At 37.2% G+C, this 25,286-nt stretch overlaps 1 protein-coding gene across 3 annotated transcripts in view; it reads right to left on the reverse strand.

Annotated features, from left to right (window-relative positions):
- Positions 1–25,286, reverse strand: part of CSMD1 (CUB and Sushi multiple domains 1) — a 1,887,231-nt gene that overhangs the window by 1,034,339 nt on the left and 827,606 nt on the right. For all 3 annotated transcript variants that reach the window (XM_056565713.1, XM_056565712.1, XM_056565715.1), the window contains exon 5: positions 15,509–15,716. In XM_056565713.1, the coding sequence (XP_056421688.1) occupies positions 15,509–15,716 (208 nt within the window). The remainder of the gene's footprint in view (positions 1–15,508; positions 15,717–25,286) is intronic.

Below are 25,286 nucleotides of genomic sequence, written 5' to 3' on the forward strand. Positions count from 1 at the left end.
ACAGAACAAAATGTAAAAAGCCGTGAAAGGGTCTGAAGATTATCCAAATGCACTGTAAATTGGAATAGGCAGGAAAACCCCATATGTATGCCTCTGTTTGGAATCTGAGGCCTCCTAAAACACTATTTGGTCATCCCATGTGTTTAGGTAGTCTTTGTGTGCCATAATATTGTATTATAGATTTAAAGAGCTGTTAGGTTCCATAATAAAGTCATGTGAGACCTTAATGTGGAGAGTGGTAAAATTTCCTGTGAGAAATATGAAGAATCTTGTACTCCTTGACACAAACTAGAAACAAACCGAGCACTACTGAGTAGATCTGACTGTCATTTTTTATAACTTTAGGATAGATAAAGCAAGAATCACTTTAATGTGTGTAATTCTCTGTACTCCCCATCAACAGCTTAAAAGTGTTGATGCAATAGGATTTGCCATGTGGTTTGGAAACACTTTGTTTAGGACTGACATCTAACATATGCTTTTAAGGATTAAATATTGCTTAAGTTTTATACTCATTCAGTATTCACAAGCATTTCAGCAATTCTATATTTATTGCATTATACATTATTAATTTCTATTACCAAATTCATCGGAGGAATTATCTTTAATATAAATGTAAATTCTGCATATAGTGCCTATATATGTTGCATTGAATTTTACATTATAAAATAATTAACGAGATTTAACAAAAAAGTCAAGGTCATTTAATACACAGACAACGAATGAACAATACACAGGGAAACCTAAGATTAGGAAAAGAACGTAGGGAGAAATAATGTTTGTTTAGTCTATTATAACTTGTTTACTATAAAAGATTGCAAGTTTCACATTTTCCAGTACATAACCAATTTACTGACCTTCAAATGTATCTTTGGTTTCAAGATTACAGTAAATTACTTGTTATTTGATGCCATGTCAAGCTGCCATATATTTTTTTATGAAGTTGGTCAAATAGCAAACAATATAACTAGTAGTGTTGAGCAGCATAGGCCATATTCGAATTCGCGAATATTCGCGAATATATGGACGAATATTCGTCATATATTCGCGAATATTCGCATATTCGTAATATCCTCGTTTTATTTTCGCACGCGCGAAAAATCGCGTATGCGAAAATGTGCCTAAAAATTAACATAAACGCAAAATTCGCATATGCGAAAATTAGCATATGCTAATTTTCGTATATGCAAACATTTGCACGCCAGTTTCACACAGTACTATTAGAGCCTTCTTTACACCACACAAGCTGGAAGGAGAGAGGGATGATCACTGTGATGTGTAGTGTGGGAAAAAAACAACAACGAATATTCGTAATTACAAATATATAGTGCTATATTCGCGAATATTCGCGAATTCGCGAATATGCGATATTTGCGAATAAAATTCGCTCTGCGAATATTCGCGAGCAACACTAATAACTAGTAGCTAATTATAATTTTATCATTTAGATGACAATTGAGAGTACAATAAGTAAAAAACATATAAATGAAATAAATACATATGAAAATTGTAACTGTCTAAAACGTAACCTTTATTGGTTGACAATTAAAAAACTACAGGACAAATCAATATTGATAAAAAAAACTTAAAATATACAGATACAAACAATGAAGTGTTGTAAGAACTCTAAATTTTGTAAATAAGATACAAATTTCTATAAGTCTCTACTTACTGGACATCCACCAAGCCGGAGAAGGATATGTACCCTAACAAGGGAAAATTGACCTGGGTACTTCCGGATTACTCTATATAACCCTGTATAGAGATATTAAATACAGGGACCTCAGATAAGTGTTACAATGGAACCTAGTTTATAGGAGAAAAGGTAGCAGAAATAAGCAAGGTAAGTAGCAGGCTTATCTAGGGGAGACCCCATTAAACCATACATATCTCTGGAGGTGTGGCTATCGCAGAAGGATTGTCAGCCTAACAAGGGAAATTCCACATTTGTACTTCATTACTGTCCCCATATAAGTGGGTGATGCTTAAATTATCATGTGATATAGGGGTGGGGAAATAATAATTTAGAAATCCGCTAAATATTCTACACCTATTTTTAGAAGTACATATAATCCATGACATTACATATTACCAAAAAAAATTATAACGGTGAGGAGCCACAATGTGGCATGTGTTTCTGGTGATTGTGGATCTCCCTAATCATATAGAGAAGATATCCATATTGGACAGGATTAGTTACAACAAAAAGAATAGTAGTGACTCCCCAAAAAATTTTATGCAGAACAACATGACACATTTCGCTGTAGTATATTTAGGATTGCACAGATCACCAGGGGATTTGCCATCCTGTAAGAGGGTATAAAAAGCAAAACCTACATGCACAACTTGAAGGGTTTCACCTTAGAGAAAATACAAAAAGCAGATAACAACTAATTCTCAGTAGACACTACAGATGTGTATAGAACAACCACTGCCCAGTGGGTTGGCAGGACAGGTCACAACAAGCACTCTGTTGTATATCTAAAGCAGATATATATATATATATATATACAACATAAATCAAGGTATCAATAATACAATATAGCTAAGGGTCTTGTGCCAAACAAATACCCAACACTGGCATGGTAAACAATGTTCACTGTATCCAAAAAGCATATCCATTTTGGGGCACTTCCATTAGGGGAAGCTTATAATGCCATTTATATTATCCTAGTAAATTAGGCTCAGCCAAAATCCACACAGTACACTTATGGTGGAATGTATCAATGTAATGATGTCATACCCAAATCCGTGGATACATTTTGCACCATAATCAACAACAAAATACATTTATAAAGCATGGGGATTTCAACCCAGATGGTGGTATGGGTTTTTAATCTAGTTACATGGCATAATGTTCAATGTTCACACGGTATATAAACCTAGTCTTTGGCAGTGCTGTCGTATAAGTTGTGTATGGTATTCTTACCACCTGTAAGGACAACATAAGGAACAACAGATTATTCTTCCCTTTTAGCAGTTTCTAATACCTTGGATAATTTCCAAATTTTTATGCGCACTTTTCTTAATTTGCCAAACATTATCTAGGGTATATGTGTGCCGAAGAATTACAGCACCGGCATTAAACTGAAAATTTGAAATGTTAACCTTGATTTATAGCATAAATGAAGCTTTATATGAAGAAATAAAAGAGCTAACATTGAAGCCGAGAGAGGAAATAAAGGATAAGAGGATGAATTATATATTGACATTCATGAATTGATGGTGGCTGATGTCTTATTGCTAGACACAATTGTGAATGTTTATTTTCAGAGGTACAGAATTGTACCATTATTTGTTTCTATGTCTTTTCCATGAAGTAGGGAATGCATTATTTGATCTTTGTGAAAGGTGCATAATTTAACTGTGTCTCAATATATTGCTTCAGTTTTAAAGTATGGTACTGAAAGTGATCACACCATATTTTTCAGTCTTAAATGTCAGTTTTGTTTGGTTTTATTGCATTGGAAGCTGAAAGATTAAAGGTTCCTATAGCCATGTATGTCATCCCTTCTTTTTTATTCTGAAGGAAATTGACTATCTTTCACTCTGTAAGCGTATTTCTGTGTGTATGTGTTGGAGTAGGGGGTAATTGATTTCTGTAATGATAAAGGAATCTTGCAATTTATGTTAAAGTTTGAATTCAAGGATACATTTTTTTAAAGTGTTTTATGTGTGATGTGGACGATTCATCAGCTGTAAAAGAGATATCTACACTTTGTTATTATTTTAGTAGAAACATGCTTATGATGTCAACTGAATTTTTTTAAAATAAATGAAAGCATTTTATTACTGTATAATAAGAAATAAAATAATTTCCAATTATTGTATATTGTATGGTTCTTTCCATCCCATGGATGTGTCAGAGTAGATATTAGTGGCACGTGCAAGACATGCTAGAGAGAAAATGCAGCAGGTCACATTTTTTTGGCTGGATCAAAAAAAAAAAATAATCTAACAGACTTTTCAACAAACTCTGTATGCTCTCCATATAAAACTGGAGGCACATGAAGATATAGTTGAGATTCTTTGGATGCTATTTCAGCTCTGTACAAAATGGAGCCAAATTACAACCTTGTACACGAGGACTAAATCTAAATATTTTGTTTAATAGCATAGAATCAGTCTAATGTATTTATAATCATGTTATCAGAGTATAAATGTATGAGGATCAGTTCAGATAACATACTCAATATGTACTCTAGATTTTCTAAGCCGTAAACCAAATGGCACTGGCTAGACTGGACTAAAGGATCGAGTGTTCTTCACCCTTAAAGGATTTATCCACAATAAGGTAATTTTAGTATTTACCTGCCAGGCAGTAATAGCCATGCTTAAAGGGGTACTCCGGTGAAAACCTTTTTTCTTTTAAATCAACTGGTGCCAGAAAGTTAAACATATTTGTAAATTACTTCTATTAAAAAATATTAATCATTCCAGTACTTATTAGCTGCTGAATGCTACAGAGGAAATTCCTTTCTTTTTGGAACACTGATGACATCACGAGCACAGTACTCTCTGCTGACATCTCTGTCCATTTTAGCAAACGTGCATAGCAGATGTATGCTAAGGGCAGCATGGTGGCTCATTGGTTAGCACTGCTGCCTTGCAGTGCTGGGGCCTTGGGTTCAAATCCCACTAAGGACAACAAAAAATAAAGAGTTATTATTATTATAATGATGTCAGCAAAAAGAACTGTGCTTGTGATGTCATCAGAGAGAATTCCAAAAAGAAAAGAATTTCCTCTGAAGTATTCAGCAGCTAATAAGTACAGGAAGGATAAAGATTTTTTAATAGAAGTAATTTACAAATCTGTTTAACTTTCTGGCACCAGTTCATTTAAAAGAAAAAAGGTTTTCACCAGAGTACCCCTTTAACCCCTTAAGGACGCAGGACATAAATGTACGTCCTGGTGAGGTGGTACTTAACGCACCAGGACGTACATTTACGTCCTGTGCATAACCGCGGGCATCGGAGCGATGCCCGTGTCATGCGCGGCTGATCCCGGCTGCTGATCGCAGCCAGGGACCCGCCGGCAATGGCTGACGCCCATGATCTCGCGGGCGTCCGCCATTAACCCCTCAGGTGCCGGGATCAATACAGATCCCGGCATCTGCAGCAGTGCGCGATTTGAATGAATGATCGGATCGCCCGCAGCGCTGCTGCGGGGATCCGATCATTCATAACGCCGCACGGAGGTCCCCTCTCCTTCCTCCGTCCGGCTCCCGGCGTCTCCTGCTCTGGTCTGTGATCGAGCAGACCAGAGCAGAAGATCACCAAAAACACTGATCTGTTCTATGTCCTATACATAGAACAGATCAGTATTAGCAATCATGGTATTGCTATGAATAGTCCCCTATGGGGACTATTCAAGTGTAAAAAATTTTTTTTTTTAATTTCAAAGTAAAAGTAAAAAAAAAGTGAAAAATCCCCTCCCCCAATAAAAAAGTAAAACCTCCGTTTTTCCTATTTTACCCCTAAAAAGTGTAAAAAATGTTTTTATAGACATATTTGGTATCGCCGCGTGTGTAAATGTCCGAAATATTAAAATAAAATGTTAATGATCCCGTACGGTGAACGGCGTGAATGAAAAAAAAAAAGTCCAAAATTCCTACTTTTTAAATACATTTTATTAAAAAAAAAATTATAAAAAATGTATTAAAAGTTTTTTATATGCAAATGTGGTGTCAAAAAAAAGTAAAGATCATGGCGCAAAAAATGAGCCCTCATACCGCCGCTTATACAGAAAAATAAAAAAGTTAGAGGTCATCAAAATAAAGGGATTATAAACATACTAATTTGGCTAAAAAGTTTGTGATTTTTTTAAGCGCAACAATAATATAAAAGTATGTAATAATGGGTATCATTTTAATCATATTGACCCTCAGAATAAAGAACACACGTCATTTTTACCATAAATTGTACGGCGTGAAAACGAAACCTTCCAAAATTAGCAAAATTGTGTTTTTCATTTTAATTTCCCCACAAAAATTGTGTTTTTTGGTTGCGCCATACATGTTATGATATAATGAGTTATGTCATTACAAAGGACAACTGGTCGCGCAAAAAAAAAGCCCTCATACTAGTCTGTAGATGAAAATATAAAAGAGTTATGATTTTTAGAAGGCGAGGAGGAAAAAATGAAAACGTAAAAATTTAATTGTCTGAGTCCTTAAGGCCAAAATGGGCTGAGTCCTTAAGGGGTTAAGGAGGATCCGTGTTTGTCTTGGGGCTAAATGGCTATGTTGTGAGTTTAGCATAAAACTGGCTATTTCATGCTGGAGTTTGTTACCTTTAACTACAAATCCCATCATTTCTTGTTTGTAAGTGTGAGGTCACTTTTCTCTCTCCCACATATTAGCCACCACATGTGATCCCAGTAATGCAATAGACCAGTGTTTTCTGACCAGGGTGCCTCTAGCTGTTGCAAAAATAGAATCATTTTCCTCCCACCCAATGGTCGCTCCATCCATTGAAGCAAAACAGGCCCCCTCTGATCACCTGACTAGTGATGTAATATGTCAGGACACACTGCAACCTTCGGAAAACCTGGGACAACAGTAATTTTGTATGCTGGTAAAAATAAATGTAGGGGCAAACATCACAGAATAATCGAGAGACTACCATGAAACACAGGTACAGACACTATATTATGAACTACACTAACTTTGCAGCCCATGTAGCATAGTCAAATAAAAAAAAAATCCTGAAGTTCCCCTTTAGCTCCTTCAGGAACTTTGCTGCAGGAATCTCACCAGATTATGGTCCCCAGTAGGATCATTGATTCTCGACAATACTGCAGATACAGCGGTAGCATAGTCATCAAAAGAGCCAAGGGTTATCACCAGGAGAGAAGAGAGAAGTCAGGATGTGACAGGCAAAAGAATGAGATGGGAATTGAACCAAGTTTCAGAGGCAAGGGTTTAACAACAGATAGCAGAAGAAAAATGTGGCTGCTTTTCCATTATTGGCAATTGCTGCACAGTGGGAAGCAGAAAGTGCAAAGACAAAAACTTCAGACTCCCAAGAAGATGCAGGTTGATTTCAACAGAAAAAAACAAAACATAATCTTCTTTATGTCAGGTATAGTGTTGAGCGGCATAGGCCATATTCGAATTCGCGAATATATGGACGAATATTCGTCATATATTCGCGAATATTCGCATATTCGTTATGTCCTAGTTTTATTTTCGCATATGCGAATATTAGTGTATGCGAAAATTCGCGAATGCGAAAATTAACATAAGTGAATATTGGCATATGCAAATTAACACGTGCGAAAATTCGCATATGCGAAACTTAGATATGCGAATTTTCGCATATGCGAATTTTCGCACGCCAGTCTCACATAGTAGTATTACAGTCTTCTTTACACCACACAAGCTGGAAGCAGAGAGGGATGATCACTGTGATGTGTACTGTGAAGAAAAAAAAAAAAAAAAAAAAAAAAACAATATTCGTAATTACGAATATATAGCGCTATATTCGCGAAATTCGCGAATTCGCGAATATGCGATATTCGCGAATAATATTCGAATTGCGAATATTCGCGAGCAACACTAGTCAGGTAATATTGCAGTGCCTCCTATGCTTTGCCTTTAATTATAGTGCTACATAAATATATCTCATCCCCAGGTCTACACAAGTAGAAGTACAAAAGGTATTCTATCCCCAAACAAATTATCTAGGTTATGATCATGGATATGTGTTAAAGAAGCCGGGTCTCTAGAATGTATATGCAGGAGTTGTCATTTTGTTTAACATTTTGGAGGGGCACTGAAAGTGAAAGTATACAAAACTTCAGGAATACAATTTATGATCCAAAGTTGATTTTCTTAGACTTTGATGTCTGTCTACACAAAAGATCATATATCTATTGATACTAGGAGAAAAAGCATATCCCTCTCCATCCATTAAAGTCTTGCACCAGGTTAACGTTTCTTCATTTTGCAATGTTCTACTTTATTAAATGATGTTCCTGACATGAGGTTGAATCAACTTGTGTAACTAATAAATATCCTTATCCCATAGATAGCAGCACCAGCAGTATACAGATTGAGCTGAGTAGGGAGGGGATGGGTCTGTGAGATGTTAGAATGGAACAGGACTGACCACTTACTGTGACACATTACGCACTCAGATTTTCTGTGAGTTTGTGGTGTTTATATGACTAAGTTACAGTCATAAAACAGAAAGGCAGTTGTGTTGGAACGAAACAAAGGGCATTGTAGGACTAATGTTGGTGAGTAATATGTGGGTAAAAAAAAAAAAATACTAGACTGCTACTTTCCTCAATTTAGAATAATCAGCTATAAAGTTTGTAACCCTTTAGATTTGAAGGTATGTTAAAATATATGAGAATTATTACAAAGTATTGTCCCCTAAATAGTTTTATACCCCACTAAAGTTGCATATATTGTTTAATATGTTTAGCTTTTTATGTTAGAGATGTCATCAAACAAATATTCTTGTCATACCTCATGATAATTACATAAAATAGATAATTTTTGTGAGCAAAGCTCTATCATGCCTGTTTCCCCTAAAATCTGCCTATTGAGATAATTACTAGAGATGGGCGAATAAAAAAAAAAATATGGTTCGATCCACATATATTTGTGGCGTATTGCTATTAAAAATGGCTATTTCCGGGCTACAGAGAGCCTCAATAGGAGTGTAGAACACTTTCCCTTGCCGTAAAACGCATAGGGAATGTGCTGCGGTAGTGAAATTATACTGTTTTTCAGTATGGCAGAATCACAGCCGCAGAGCAGCACAATGACAGAGCCTGGATGTGGAAGCAGGGTCGGGAGACCATATGGTATCACAATTAAAGAGATTTTTTTTACATAAATACACCCCAATAAGGTTGCAATAGAAATAAGCTTACTCTCTCTCTCTGTACTGTCCCTGCCTGCACTATGGTTGCTTGCAGTCTATGAATGGGGAGTGCTTTCTGTGATGATCTCAACTGGCAGATTATGAATTGTGATGAGCAGCAGGGACCATATTCGAATTCGTGATATTTCATGAACATATTGATGACTGTTTGTCCTATGTTCGCGAAATTCGCATATTTGCTTTGAAAAAAACAAAAAAAGAATATTCGTCATTCCGAATATGTAGCACTATATTCTAAATATTCGTGAAATTGCGAGGTGCCAATATTCGCGATAAAAGTTCACATTACGAATATTCGTGCTCAACACTAATTATGAAACAACTTCTAAACTCTCCCTGCCTGCTTGCCTGCAGTGATGTGGGCTTGAGGTCAATGGATTTCCCCTGTGCTCATCTGTATTGTTAGTAACGTTCATTAGTGTGCACACACAGTCTCTGCTCTCTCAGCAAAATAATGTTCGTCTTCAGCAATGGCTGCCAAATTTAGGGCTTTGACATCACTGGGCTGGCTGGCTGCTGATGGGCTGCATGTCGCCATGTGATTCAGGGTGATCCTGCCTACCCGCCTCCCCAGACATCCTAGCCCCATGCCCTCACATGTGTAGCTGCCATTTTAGCCCCCTGGCCCTTACAAAATGTAGTGAAAGAAGCAATTCATTACCACGAAGTGCAAGGAAATTCAGATTCGTTCAGAATAAAAATTTTCATGAAATTGGGAATGAATTCTACTTCATCATCTTTGATTTGCCCATCTATAATAACTACATATATCTAATGTTCTCAATACATGGAAAAGCATATAAAAATTCTATTTGCAGCATAAAGGTTATTGATTCCCCTCTATTGGAGACAAAAAAAAACATAACTGCTTTTGCACAATAGATTAACAAGAAGTGATGCCTTGTTGGATCTGATCATTTCCAACAACGCAAAGCTGGTTGGTAATGTAACTGTGCGGGAAAACCTTGGTAATAGCGACCACAATATAGTTACTTTTGACTTAAAATGTAGCAAACAAAGACAGGCGGGGAAGGCAAAAACATATAACTTTAAAAAGGCAAACTTCCCTGGCCTGAGGGCTGCACTACAGGACATAGACTGGGGGGAGTTGTTCTCAAATACTGATACAGAAGGTAAATGGGACATCTTTAAATGAACTCTAAATAACTATACATCTAAATATATACCAAAGGGGAACAAATATAAACGAATAAAACTAAATCCTACATGGCTGACAAATGATGTTAAAAGAGCAATAAACAACAAAAAAAAATAGCCTTCAAAAAATTCAAATCTGATGGGTCAGCTATAACATTTAAACAGTACAAAGAGCTTAATAAAATCTGTAAAAATGTAATCTGTAAAAAACAGCAAAAATTCAAAACAAGAGACAGGTGGCCAAAGAAAGCAAAACTAATCCTAAATATTTTTTTAGATATATAAATGCAAAAAAAAACAAGGACAGAGCATGTAGGACCCCTTAATAATGATAATGGGGAGGTTGTCACAGGCGATAAAGAGAAGGCGGAGCTACTAAATGGGTTCTTTAGTTCTGTATATACTAGGGAAGAAGGAGGAGCCGACATTGGCCAGGTCAGTGCTAGTAACACATCATGTAATGTACTGAACTGGCTTAATGTAGAGATGGTACAAGGTAAGTTAAGTAATATAAATGTAAGCAAATCTCCAGGGCCAGATGGATTGCACCCAAGAGTTCTTAGAGAGGTAAGTTCAGTAATATCTGTACCCCTGTTCATGATATTTAGAGATTCACTGGTGTCTGGTATTGTGCCAAGTGACCGGCGCAAGGCAAATGTGGTACCAATCTTCAAGAAGGGCACTAGGTCTTCCCCAGGAAACTATAGACCGGTAAGTTTAACGTGCATTGTGGGTAAATTGTTTGAAGGACTTATAAGGGATTACATACAGGAATACATAGGGGATAATTGTATTATAAGTGATAGCCAGCATGGGTTTACTAAGGATAGAAGTTGTCAAACCAATCTAATTTGCTTTTATGAAGAGGTGAGTAGAAGCCTTGAGAGAGGAATGGCTGTGGATATAGTGTTTCTGGATTTTGCTAAAGCGTTTGATACTGTCCCTCATAGACGTCTGACAGGTAAGTTAAGGTCTTTGGGTTTGGAAATTTTAGTTTGTAACTGGATTGAACACTGGCTCATGGATCGTACCCAGAGAGTGGTGATCAATGATTCGTACTCTGATTGGTCCACGGTTATTAGTGGTGTACCCCAAGGTTCAGTACTGGGCCCGCTGTTGTTTAATTTATTTATCAATGATATAGAGGATGGTATTAACAGCTCTGTTTCTATCTTTGCAGATGACACCAAGCTTTGTAGCACGGTACAGTCTATAGAGGATGTGCATAAGTTACAAGATGACTTGGATAGACTAAGTGTCTGGGCATCCACTTGGCAAATGAGGTTCAATGTGGATAAATGTAAAGTTATGCATCTGGGTACTAATAACCTGCATGCGTCGTATGTCTTAGGTGGGATTAAACTGGCAGTCACTGGTAGAGAAGGATCTGGGTGTACTTGTAGATCACAGACTACAGAATAACATGCAATGTCAAGCTGCTGCTTCCAAAGCTGGCAGGATATTGTCATGTATAAAAAGAGGCATGGACTCAAGGGACAGGGACATAATACTCCCCCTTTACAAAGCATTGGTACGGCCTCACCTGGAATATGCTGTTCAGTTTTGGTCGCCTGTTCATAAAAGGGACACTGTGGAGCTGGAAAGGGTGCAGAGACGTGCGACTAAACTAATATGGGGCATGGAACATCTTAGCTACGAGGAGCGATTAAAGGAGTTACAATTGTTTAGTCTTGAGAAGAGACGTTTAAGGGGGGATATGATAAACGTATATAAGTATATTAATGGCCCATACAAAAAATATGGAGAAAAACTGTTCCAGGTTAAACCCCCCATAAAGGACGAGGGGGCACTCCCTCCGTCTGGAGAAGAAAAAGTTTAGTCTCAAGGGGCGACACACCTTCTTTACCATGAGAACTGTGAACTTATGGAACAGTCTACCTCAGGAACTGGTCACAGCAGGAAAAATTAACAGCTTTAAAACAGGATTAGATACATTCCTGGAACAAAATAACATTAATGCTTATGAAGAAATATAAAATTCCATCCCTTCCCCAATATCGCGCCACACCCCTACCCTTCAATTCCCTGGTTGAACTTGATGGACATATGTCTTTTTTCGACCGTACTAACTATGTAACTATGTAACTATGTAACCCCGTGAGAAGCGGATAGAAATTGTGTTGATGTCTAGTGAACGCAGTAATTGGGTCATTGCAGCAGATTTCAATGCAAGACCCACCCATCTCCCATGCTATAGTTAGCAAACTGCTTGCTAAGTTTCATGAAACTGGTTCTGTGTTGGATTTGCCAAAATGTGGATGCATGAAATCTGTCACTAATGAAGAAACATCAGTGGCTGTCCTAGCTTCATTCAGCAAGAGTCCACAGCATAGCACTTGCCACATGTCACTGGAGAGTGACATTAGTCGAACATCCCTTCGGCAGATATTAGCTACTCCCAAATGGCACCCTTACAAACTCCAGCTACTGCAGCATCTCAACGAGGATGACCCAGATCGGCGCACTGAATTAGCAGAATAGGCAAAACAAAAATTGGAACAGGACCCTCAGTTTACGCAGAAGATTTCAGTGATGAGGCAAACGTTTATGTGAATGGTGAAGTTAACAAACAAAACCACCGCTATTGGTCTGAAACTAACCCACATTGGATAGATCCCTCCAAGACTGTTGGAACACAAAAATGTATGGTATGGTGTGGTATATGGGGTACAAAGATAGTGGGGCCATTCTTCATCAATGGAAACCTCAAGGCCACTGGATATGCGAAATTGCTACATGATGATTAGACATGTGCAGAACCAAAAATTTTGTTTATTTTGTTTTGTTCGTTTTCGTTTTTTTTTTTCTGTTCTGGGAATATTCGGAATGCTGTGCATTCGTCATATTCGGTTTTCGGATGCATCCGCGAAAACGTTTTTCGTTTTCGGATGCATTCGTTTAAAAAACCGAATGCATTCTTTAAAAACAACGAATGCATTCGTTAATTCTGATTTTTGGTTCTGCACATGTCTAGTGATCCCTCAACATACGATGGTAATTCGTATGTTGAGGGATTCGTGCAATGTAAAAAGTAAAGTCCTACTCACCTGTCCCCGCTGCTCCCGATGGTGTCCCCGGGCCTCCGCTGGGCTCTCCTAGTCCTCTTCGGTACTCCGCTGGGCTCTGCTGGGCTCTCCTGGCCTTCTCCGGTCCTCCTCTGTCTGCCGCAAGGCCTTACTGGGCTTCCGTAACGACGAAATCACGTCGCTGCGCACGCCGTTCCTATTGGATGACGGGACGGCGTGCGTAATGGCGTCATAACGACGTCAGAGGCAGACCCGTATGAAAGCCCCGGACCAGCCCAGGACCCACCGGAGGAAGGCCCGGAGCAGCGCAGAAAAGTGAGGGAACCTGCCCGGGCTGCTTCAACTGCTATCCGGCAGCAGCTTAAGCATTATGTGCTGCCGGATAGCAGTTGATGCATGGCCCCGACATTCGGTATATTGATAACGAATTCATTTGTTGTTCGTTAACATGCATATTCGTTATGCGTTAGTTAACGAATGCATTCGTTAACTGTATATTTGTATTCGGATGCTTTTTCAGGATTTTGGGATTTTTTTTTCATGAATTCTTTTCGTAACGAACATCCGAAAACGGGAAAATGTGTTTCGTTGCGTTACGAAACGAATTGCACATGTCTAATGATGATGTGTTTCCTTCTTAATGCACTGAAGCTGGCACGTTCCCTGAGTTTTTCCAGCAAGATGGTGCACCACCACATTATGGGTTGCAGGTCCGAGCATTCCTAGGTGAACAGTTTCCTGGAAAGTAGATTGGTCATCGTGGGCCAGTTGAATCGCCCCCAAGGTCTCCCGATCTGACCCCCTTAGACTTTTATCTTTGGGGTCATCTGAAGGCAATTGTCTATGCGGTGAAGATACGAGATGTGCAGTACCTGAAACTATGGATACTGGAAGCCTGTGCTAGCATTTCTCCTGCGGTTTTGCTATCAGTGTGTGAAGAGTGGGAGAAGAGGGTTGCATTGACAATCCAACACAATGGCAGCACATTGAACACATTTTATAAGTAGTCAAAAACTTGTAAATAATTATTGAAAGAATAAAGTTACGGTAAAACCAAGAACATCATTGTTTTTCATGTGAAATTCCGAATAGGTTTGATGTGTCACATGACCTTCGTCCTATTGAAAAAACAAAAGTTGAATTCAAAATGGCCAACTTTAAAATGGCCGCCATGGTCACCACCCATCTTGAAAAGTTTCCCCCCTCACATATACTAATGTGCCTCAAACAGGAAGCTAATATCACCAACCATTCCCATTTTATTAATGTGTATCCATATAAATGGCCCACCCTCTACATTAACACCAGGCATTTTAGCATGCCATTTACTATACTGCATTACTATTTCTTATATATTGAATGGTTTGAACTAATCATTGGATGGTGGTTTCAAATCCCAGTAACAAAAATTAATGAGTTTATATTGCGCAAAAGATTCAATATCTTCTACATGTAGCAAAAGAAATATAAATAACAATCTGACAAGAAATTAAACAAATGGGCATTACCATTACCCTTGCCGATAGTTTGTGTCTTTACACAGTCTAAAACTGACCAATCAATGTGGGCAGTGTCAGACTTTGTGGGGGCACACTTTGTTGGACCAGTTGTCAGTCTATAGATACATTTCCAGGATGTATAACAGAGATCAATACACATTGTTGAAAATACACATTAGTAGCAAATATACATTAGTATATAGGGGACACATGATTTTTTCACACTTTGTCAGACATGTCAAGGAATAATTTGTTACCCCTTGTTCAGATATCACAGACAATACCATAACATGCAAGGACAATAGTTATCCATTCTCTAATAATATTTCTGGTTTAAATTGTAGCTGTCATTTGGATAAAAATTGACATGTCACAGAGGCATGTCAAAAGTAATGATCAGTCAAGGTCTCATAGCTGACAACCCCAACAATCAGGAGAACAAGGAGGGTGAAGCAATTTCCATCTTGTGGCCCCATCTTAAGTCTATGGAGGTCATCCAGAGAAGCTGAACGGAGATCGCTACAACCAGGGAGTGAAGTGCTCTGACATATTCTTCTCCCTGTTTGTTCATCTGATTTTTGAGGGTCTCAGCATTGAGATCTAGACTGATCACATCTTTTTACATGTCTTTGTGACACGGCAAAAGCTCTTCTTAATGATGATAAAACTATTCTATATAAGATTTGTGATTAATCTACCTATAGAATCTATGCCAGGATATCTCATGCCAGCATTTTAATGCATACTGCAGAAAAGTACTGTAAAAATGTCCTTTTGGTATAAAATTTCCTCTGATCTATTTTTTACATACAGTCCTTTTTAGGCCTATCATGCAATTAAAAAAACTTTTGACTATTATAATATGATGTACATTCCATAGTAGTTTTAATTCTTTTTGTTACTTGCCATATTGATGGAGCTTCAGTTCCACTGATTTCTAAGAAGTCGTATCCTTCTTCCATTTGGAAATCTGTAAAGACCAGTGCGATTGTATCCCCAGGCTCAGCAAGTATAGTCCACGTGCAGTCAGCATTATTTTCATATTCTGATGGGAAATGAGGGCTTGAGATGATGCCACTGGTTCCTCTTAATGTTCCACCACATGCCCCTTCAGCTAATGAATAAAAAAAAATGGATTGTTGTTATTAGGCAATATTAAGGGAGGTATTGTCAATAAAGAAGATGTCCAGAGGAAAAAACTGAAGATAGGGCATAAGTGCTTGATCGTGGGGGGGGGGTCCGACCCATGGGACTCCCCCCCCCCCCCCCCCCGATCTCCTGTATGGGGCCCAGCATGGAAGCTGGTCAAAACACGCCCCTTCATTCATCTCTATGGCAGAGACAGAGACACAGCCTTTATGTGTCTCCACTGCTCCTATAGAAATAAATGAAGGGGGCATGTTTCAACCAGCTTACACACTGGGTAAGATACATCATCACAGCAGCAGAACTGGGCTGAGCCGGGACCCCTACGAGAAATCACTGGGGGGTCCCAGTGGTTGGACCCCCTGCGATCAGACTCTGCGGATAGGGGACACCTTTTTTTCCCACTGGACATCTTCTTTATTATTAAAGTCTTAATGGATCTAGTATTTGTAAGACATCAATTCCTTTACCAGTGAAACAAGCCTTACTGAAAATTATTCCCAATAGGATCATTATTGCTTTAAACACAGACAGAGGTGGCAGCAGGGAGCAACTGGTCTGACGGAAAAGATTACATGACTTCAAGGCATACAACATCTCATAAATACTGGATTTTTTTAATACAAGTAAATTACAAATATGTATAAATGTTGACACCAGTGGATCTTTTTTCTCCTTTAGCCAATTTACTAAATAATCCAGTTCATGCTACATATCAGGAAAATTATACTAGCTCAATGTTTTTGGTGCCTCATCCATTAGTGTCAAGTTAGAACTAACTACTTTGTTGCTAGTGACTGCTTAAACATTTTACAGGTTTTCTGTTTGTTAGTAAATCCAGCACAACCAAAATATAGTATATTTGCTAAATCAGAGGTATTTACAGTTTTTTTCCTTTCCCTTATCATTACAGCAACAATTGTGCCATACATTTATCCCTCTATGATATATTTGGTTAGTCATCTAAAACAATTGTGAATTTTTCCTTTATTGTAGAATTCTAGAAGACTATAAGATACGTGTAATATGCGCAGTCAAATGCATTACAATAAAAAAAACCATGAGAGGTGCACGGAAAATGAACAGAGACATATCAGTATGGCGAGCTAGAATCATTAGCAGCTGCTCTGAAGACCACTTCAGTGGACTGTGAAGCAGAGAATTAAAATGATCTAAGGTCCCTGAACATGTATAAATTAAGGAGATTAATAGAATGGTAATATGTGTATAGTTCAATTGGCTCCTAAGGTCACACATGCTTATATAAAGCAATGTGGTATTTAAACTGAGCAAATTACCATTTTCGTGAGGAGATCAAAAGCTCTAATACAAGTATACCTGGAAGCAAAGCGAGAAACTAAAACAACATCAATGGAAAAAATAGAAACTACAGACTATACCGAAAAAGATTCTTTTATGGATAAATACAAAATGTGCTCTTAATAATTTGTAGCACAAAGCCCGGTAAAAAAAAAAAAAAAAAAAAAAAAAAAAACATACGTACTGTATGTACAATACCTAGGAGCTTGATAATTATCGTTTATATGATATGTATAACAGATTTAACTCTTCTGTGTTGTAAATACACATCAATGTTTTCACTTCAAGATGGTACATAACAACCAAGAGTATCATATTCCGTTCAACACAGCATTCGGCAGCTTTTTACAAATGCTATTTCAGATGGCAAGACTATTATTTATTCTTAGTATATACCGGTGCAGTATTTATGTTTAAGTAACATGATCCATATTTGTACAGTACAAAATAACATAGCACCGGGTCATGAGAAACGATTGGTGCTTCACATACCGAAGTGCGCCAACACAATAGCTATACTCATGTGATCACAGGCAAAAACACCAACTGTGATTAAAATAGTTTAAATCCTAAATGTGATCACGATCAGTAATGTTCATACCATCGATGGGGTATAAAAATGAATAGGACTAGGGATTGTATTCCACCAGGTTGAGAGGGTTAATAATGCATAAGCATGTTGCTCTAGAGAGTAAACAATGCATATGAGTACACAAAGCATAATAATTATAAAAATAGTGCTCAGTCTTTGGGTAAATAGAGGGAACTTAAAATATGTTTATACGGTAATATAGTTTATTTATTAACCTCATTAGCACTGTTTGTAACCTGCACCTCAATTGCCGTGACATTCTGTAAACATTCAGCATAATAATGATGTTTACACAGTTGTGTCCTTTATTTTAACAACAACCTCCTGCAAATATTGCGTTTCAGTTATTTGCTACATTTTTAAACATTTTAGCACTGTTAATATTTTTTTTTTTAGTTTCTGAATTGCAAGGGATCATGTAGTGTAAAATGTATCTCTTGGAGGAGACAACAATATGCAGCAGGCACACAGGAAAGTTGGAGTCCACACAGCTTGATTTTGGTGCAGTTGACCTGTGCAGCTCTAAATGAACATCAATGGCTTCTCACTATCCTGGTGCAGCCCGTAGTTCCAATAGCACAACACCTTCACAAAAAGGAAGATTGCTTTGACAAAAATTGCAGACTTAAGTTTGCGAGTCATATAATTCCTTATCCCACTTGACTCAATACATGTATAGAAAACATAGCTCCAACAGCATCCATGCAGATCAATGGATTCACATTTTTATTGATGTATATATAAAATAGTGACTAACCCTCCCAAACTAGACTAGTGTGTATGCCTAGTACCCCCTACTAGTACTTACAAGACATAATAATAATGTATTTAACTCTTAATAATAAGTTTGTAAACAGCATGAGTTAGGATAATCTAAAATACAACATTTTAGCAATGTTTTCAACAAAATATAAAACACATCACAAGTGCACCTGTGAAAAAAATTAATAAATATATAAAAATGGAAATAGAAGAGAAAGACAGTATAGGACAGTACAAAAAAAGACAAGTACTCCTTGTCACCGGAAAAAAATTCCTATCCACATTGGTTGCTTTTCAACCTATATCACAAGTGTAGGGTACTCCGGGTATTCCGGTGGAATTTTTTATTTATTTTTATTAACTAATGTCAAAAAGTTAAACAGATGTGTAAATTACTTCTTTTTAAAAATCTTAATCCTTCCAGTACTTATCAGCTGTTGTATGCTACAGAGGAAGTTGTATAATTATTTTCTGTGCTCTCTGCTGCCACCTGATAGAGTACCAAAGGGTGTCTGATGCATGTCTGGTAGGGGCATCTGAGACCAAAGTTCCCAAATGGATGGGTGTGTGAAGGTCTTCTAGTCCCTTGATCACATCGCAATATGCAAAGACTGGAAAAACATCTGCAACAAAAGTAGCTGTGGTCTCAAGTCAAAGCTTGATATGAGGGACAAAAGAAGACAAATTGCAGACAAAACTCTAAACTATGGCAGCTCAAATGACTGCAGGGTTAAATGCAAGTTTATCCCCATACATGTATGGCATCTGTGCTCTAACAGGCTATAAAGCAAACTTAAAAGCTATCAGCAGCCAACACTCACCATCAACCCCTTGGGGACGGAGGGTTTTTCCATTTTTGCACATTCGTTTTTTCTTCCTTACCTTTTAAAAATCATAACCCTTTAAATTTTGCACCTAAAAATCCATATAATTGCTTCTTTTTTGCACCAACAATTCTACTTTGTAATGACATCAGTCATTTTACCCAAAAATCTACGAGAAAAAAAAATAATACATTGTGCAACAAAATGCAAAAAACGCAATTTTGCTAATTTTGGGGGCTTCCGTTTCTACGCAGTAAATTTTTCGGTAAAAATGACACCTTATCTTTATTCTGTAGGTCCATATGATTAAAATGATAGCCTACTTATATAGGTTTGATTTTGTCATGCTTCTGGAAAAAATCATAACTACATGCAGGAAAATTTATACGTTTAAAATTGTCATATTCTGACCTATATAACTTTTTTATTTTTCTGCGTATGGAGCAGTATGAGGGCTCATTTTTTGCACCATGATCTAAAGTTTTTAGCGGTACAATTTTTTTATTGATCTGAATTTTTGATCGCTTCATGATGTAAAAAGTGACCAATTTGACATTGGAATTTTTTTGTGTGTACACCATTGACCGTACGGTTTAATGAACAAAATATTTTTATAATTCAGACATTTCCGCATGCGGCAATATCACATATGTTTATTTTTATTTACAAAGTTTTTTTTTTTTTTTTAAATGGGAAAAGGGGGTGATTCAAACTTTTATAAGGGAAGGTGTTAAATGATCTTTATTCACTTTTTTTTTTTGCTCCCATAGGGGGCTATAACACTGCACTAACTGATCTTTTACATTGATCAATGGTTTCTCATAGGAGACCGTTGATCAATGATTTTGCCGCTTGACTGTTCATGCCTGGATCTCAGGCACTGAGCAGTCATTTGGCGATCGGATAGCGAGGAGGAAGGTAGGGGACCCTCCTGCTGTCCTACAGCTGTTTGGGATGCCGCGATTTTGCCACAGCAATCCCAAACAGCCAACTGAGCCAGCTGGGAGCAGTTTACTTTCATTTTAGACGCGGCATTCAAATTTGAACATCGCGTCTAAAGGGTTAATAGCTGATCGCGGTGCCGCAAGCTATTAGCCATGGGTCCCAGCGGTTGTTAGAGGCCAGGCCCGACCCGCTATGATGCGGGGCCAAGGAGTGGCCCCACGTTATAGAAAGGGATTGGGCGGAGGGCATACAGGTACGTCCTCCTTCCCCAACAGCTTAATGTCCAACATTAATGATGTTGGTCATTTGGCTCCTTAAATGCTAAAATCAATAGTGTTTACAGCATTTCAAAGGCTAAATGATGGGTTCTGTCAAAGCTTCTAATCAGTAATTCTGCATTGGTTGCCATAGCAGCTGGAGGTCTTGGTGTCCTGGGCTCTGTATGTAGATCAAGGAGGGGCTGGGAGGGTATGCCAAACAAGGCAGAGTGCACTTAAGCAGCTCAACTTCACCTCAACTTGACTTGGCTGGGAAATAAAAAGACATTTTTATAAATTTGGCAATCACCATCAGCTCCAAGAAAGTTTGCTATCCATCTTTTAGAAAATAGACCTAAAATAATTTAAGCATCTCAAGATGTATTTATGGTGCCATGCACGGATGAATTGTGTGTACTATGTACGACTGCTGGCAATTAGAGTGAAAGGAAGAAGTGTGACCACTCCCCAGTGAATGGAGTGCTTGGTGTTGACTCAAGCTTCTGTGCGTGGCCACTGACTAATAGACAGGCCAACCGCATGAGCAAGCTGAATGGAGTTGTGTCTCTCTTCGCCATTATGTAAGTGATTGTGGCCATCTGAACAGTTGGGAGGGGGGGGGGTTATAAGAAGATGATTAGTAGATGCCTATTTAAATGTTGATGTTAGAAAAAGGGTGTGAGTTCTTAGGGCACAGTGCTGACTTTCCATTGAGGTACAGTCTAAAAATATAGTGAAGTTAGAGTAGTGGATCGTGGTGGGGCCGAAGAACATTCAATTATAAGATTAATTAAGAAAAAGGAAAACTAATGCTCAAGATCTAATAGATTAGGGTCAAATCACATATTTTAATACACAAAATGTCTGTATTAATGTATGTGATTTGCCCCTTATCTATTAGATCTTGAGCACTAGTTTTCCTTTTTCTTTATTCAGCTATTTCTCTTACCTTCGGTATAGGTGTACTATTAGTTAGCTCGACCTAAGTTATTGATATCTAGACTGTGAGCAGTCCTATCTCTTTTCTACATATATGACTAATTAGCTACAAATTAACAGGGAAAACAAATCTACCAACAACATTTCTAAAAACTACCGGAAACTGAATGTCACTGATACTATCCTATGCTTTGTCATGATGCAAACAATCCTGCTGTGTGTGAGGATCGGTTGCCTCTGCACTAAAGTGTGTTAACCCCTAGAGAAAATGAACAGAAATAAATAAAACAAACTACTTATCATTTTATTCTTACATATACTAATCGGACTGCATTATTTTTAAAATTTTCAGTCTCCAGAGTTTTTTTTCCTTTACATTATAGTAAAATGCATGTGCAAATCATAACAAAGCCTATGCCATCATTCAGCTATGTATAAATGTTGAGTCACAGATGCATTAAGCTGCACAATATACATATGAAGCATTACACAGTTTAACTACAGTTAACATTGTAATTTATAGTTTTTTCCCATAATTTCAGAAATCACTTGAACGCTCTTTGACTATTTTCATTCTTAATTATGACACCAGTAATCTGACTAACAATTAACTGCCTAAATAGAGCATACAGTCAATTATTCATGCAATGGCTTTCCAATACATAATTTCATGTGAATTGACTCATGTGCATGCTTGCTGTCTCTAACGTTCATACCCCATGACTGATGGTCCTCATGTGTTCAAGATCATTTATGTGTGACATTTTATACAGTACAGAACAAAATGGACAGTAAGGTCTTCCATTATTTAACCCCTTAAGGACCGGGGTTTTTTCCGTTTTTGCATTTTCGTTTTTTGCTCCTTGCCTTTAAAAAATCATAACTCTTTCAATTATGCATCAAAAAATCCATATGATGGCTTATTTTTTGTGACACCAATTCTACTTTGTACTGACGTCAGTCATTGTGCCCAAAAATCTACGGTGAAACGGAAAAAAAAATCATTGTGAGACAAAATTGAAAAAAAAACACAGTTTTGTAACTTTTGGGGGCTCCCGTTTCTACGTAGTACATTTTTTGGTAAAAATTAAACCTGATATTTATTCTGTAGGTCCATACGGTTAAAATAATACCCTACTTATATAGGTTTGATTTTGTCGTACTTCTGGAAAAAATCATAACTTCATGCAAGAAAATTAATACGTTTAAAATTGTAATTTCTGACCCCTAAAACTTTTTTATTTTTCCTTGAATGGGGCGGTATGAGGGCTCATTTTTTGTGCCATGATCTGAAGTTTTTAACAGTACAATTTTTGCATTGATAGGACTTATTGATCGCTTTTTATTCATTTTTTCATGATATAAAAAGTGACCAAAAATGCACTATTTCGGACTTTGGAATTTTTTTGCGCGCACGCCATTAACCATGCGGTTTAATTAATGATATATTTTTATAATTCGGATATTTCCGCACGCCGCAATACCATATATGTTTATTTTTATTTACACTGTGGTTTTTTTTTTTATGGGAAAAGGGGGGTGATTCAAACTTTTAATAGGGAAGGGGTTAAATGGTATATATATATATATATATATATATATATATATATATATATATATATATATATATATATATATTAAGAGATTAAACAGCTCAAATTATTCAGTTTTAATTAGTAAAAATGTTTAGGAGTCAAAACAATATAGCTCACAGAAAATAATTATTCATATTACATACAAAATTAAGTTTAAAACAGTAATCCAGGGTACGGTGAAGAGATGAGAGCTCTTTATTCATCCATTACTGCAATGTTTAAAAAAAAAAAAAAAAAAAACATGCTTGAGACAGGTCATATAGGTTAAAATGCTGCATATATAGGTGAATAACCAATCATCTTAGTCCACCTTACTCTGGCATGCTGTATGTTATAAAGGAATAATGAGCTAGGAGTAGAGTTGATGTGTTCTGCCAGTTTGCAGATCTCTGGGCAAAAAGTTCTGGTTGCAACAGAATTAGTTCTATCCGAACCTGTATCTATTCAAACCTAGTTCTAGCCGAACACTGTCTAAGAGCCCTAAAAACTATATAACATTGTTAGGTTCCCTAAAAGCGTATGTATGGACTTCTGGGCTGTTTTTAAGGCAAGTCATTTTCAAAGTTGTGGCAACATGTATGGCTATAGGTAAATGGATGGTTCCTCCTAGTAACTTACAGATTGAGTAAAAACACTCTGCAATAGCGGATTTTCTTTGTACTTTTTTAAAATGAATGTCCCAAATTATATATATATATATATATATATATATATATATATATATTTATTTATTTTTTTAAAGCAATATAATGGCCGGTGTAAATATGCATGCAGAGGTATTTAAAGTAGTACTGGCTTTTTTCAAGTGGTCCAGAAATAGTCTTTTTTTGTTAGCAGCAACAGAGTTTGTGCCTGGAAAAAGCAGCAGCTTTTTACAAGCTGTGAAAAATGATTGCCATTTTGGGGCAACAAGATTGGTATTCTAAAAAGAGCACACAAGTGACACCAAACCCTCTATGTACAGCTTTTTACAATTAGTGTAAAACACAAAAAAAATGACAATTTAGCTTTCAATTCAAACAGACTTGGCACAGACAGAAGAGACGCAGAACACTCTCTGCAGTGCAGTATTACTACAGGGTAAAGAGAGAGCTTGCTGGGAGAGCTATTTGAAAGGTATTATAGAATTCCCTGGGGTCATGTGATTCTTTCTCCTTCTTTTTCTGACATGTGGCTGATAATATTTCATTCTATATTCTGCCAAACCGAGCTGCCTAAGGTTTGAGTTCTAGCCAAAACAAACTTTAAGCAAAGTTCTGACCAAACTTGTGTTCTACTGATTTGGTTCACTGATCTCTAGTCAGAAATGGTGTTGCTCGCGAATATTCGCAATGCAAATTTTATTTGCGAATATTGCATATTCGCAAATTTGCAAATATTTGCGAATATAGCACTATATAAAAATAAACACATGTAATTGCTGCAAGTACAGAACCTAATACATTTCATAAACAATGACTCAAAAAGATATAGGAGAAAATATATAACGTATGCTTACAATGAAAAAGAAAACTTATTTTTTTAAGTGTCTGGATATGTTAATCATTCATATAGCAGTGTGGCCAGAAATATGTCTAACCTGGAGATTTTAGGTCTTATTTAGGATTTTCTCCATCACATTTATTGTAATTCTCCTCTTTATTGAAAAAGAACTGCACAATGCTAGAAGGTGAGGAAAATTACATTTTCCCCATATAAGATATATAACAAATAGAAATGAGCAAGCTGAGCCCAATGAACCCAGCCTTGTTCAGAAATCTGAGTTAACAACAGCTTGTCAAACTTTTGAACATTACTAGACTTCGCTATTACAGAGGTAATAATAGCAGAAGGAATGAAGAACACATGGCATTATGGCAGAGGTACATAATAGCAGAGGTAATAATAGCAGAAGGAATGAAGAATACATGGCATTATGGCATATTCCGGAAAGCATTCACAAATTCAAAGTAAGCAAAACAACACATTAATCAGTTGGCTGACCTAAGACAGTGACTTCCTGTCACCTGCAGTGCAATTGCTGCACTACAAATCCAGCCAGCAGTGAACAAGCCCATATAAGGTATCATATTGCAATACCTAGCAAGCTGAGCAAAGCAGTGGCTGACCGGTATTTTAACATAAATATGCATTAAGGCTCTAGTCACACGTACAGTATCCTGCCCATATTTGATTCACAAGATTTGAAGTTGCAGATTTAAAGCTGCATTTAGTTATTAAGCTTACATTGACCTCTGCAGAGTAAAATCCACAGTTTTGAATCTTGCTCATTAAATATGTGCCAGATACTGTACGTCTGAATGC

Source organism: Hyla sarda, chromosome 3, assembly GCF_029499605.1.
Source record: "Hyla sarda isolate aHylSar1 chromosome 3, aHylSar1.hap1, whole genome shotgun sequence".
NCBI lineage: Eukaryota > Metazoa > Chordata > Amphibia > Anura > Hylidae > Hyla > Hyla sarda.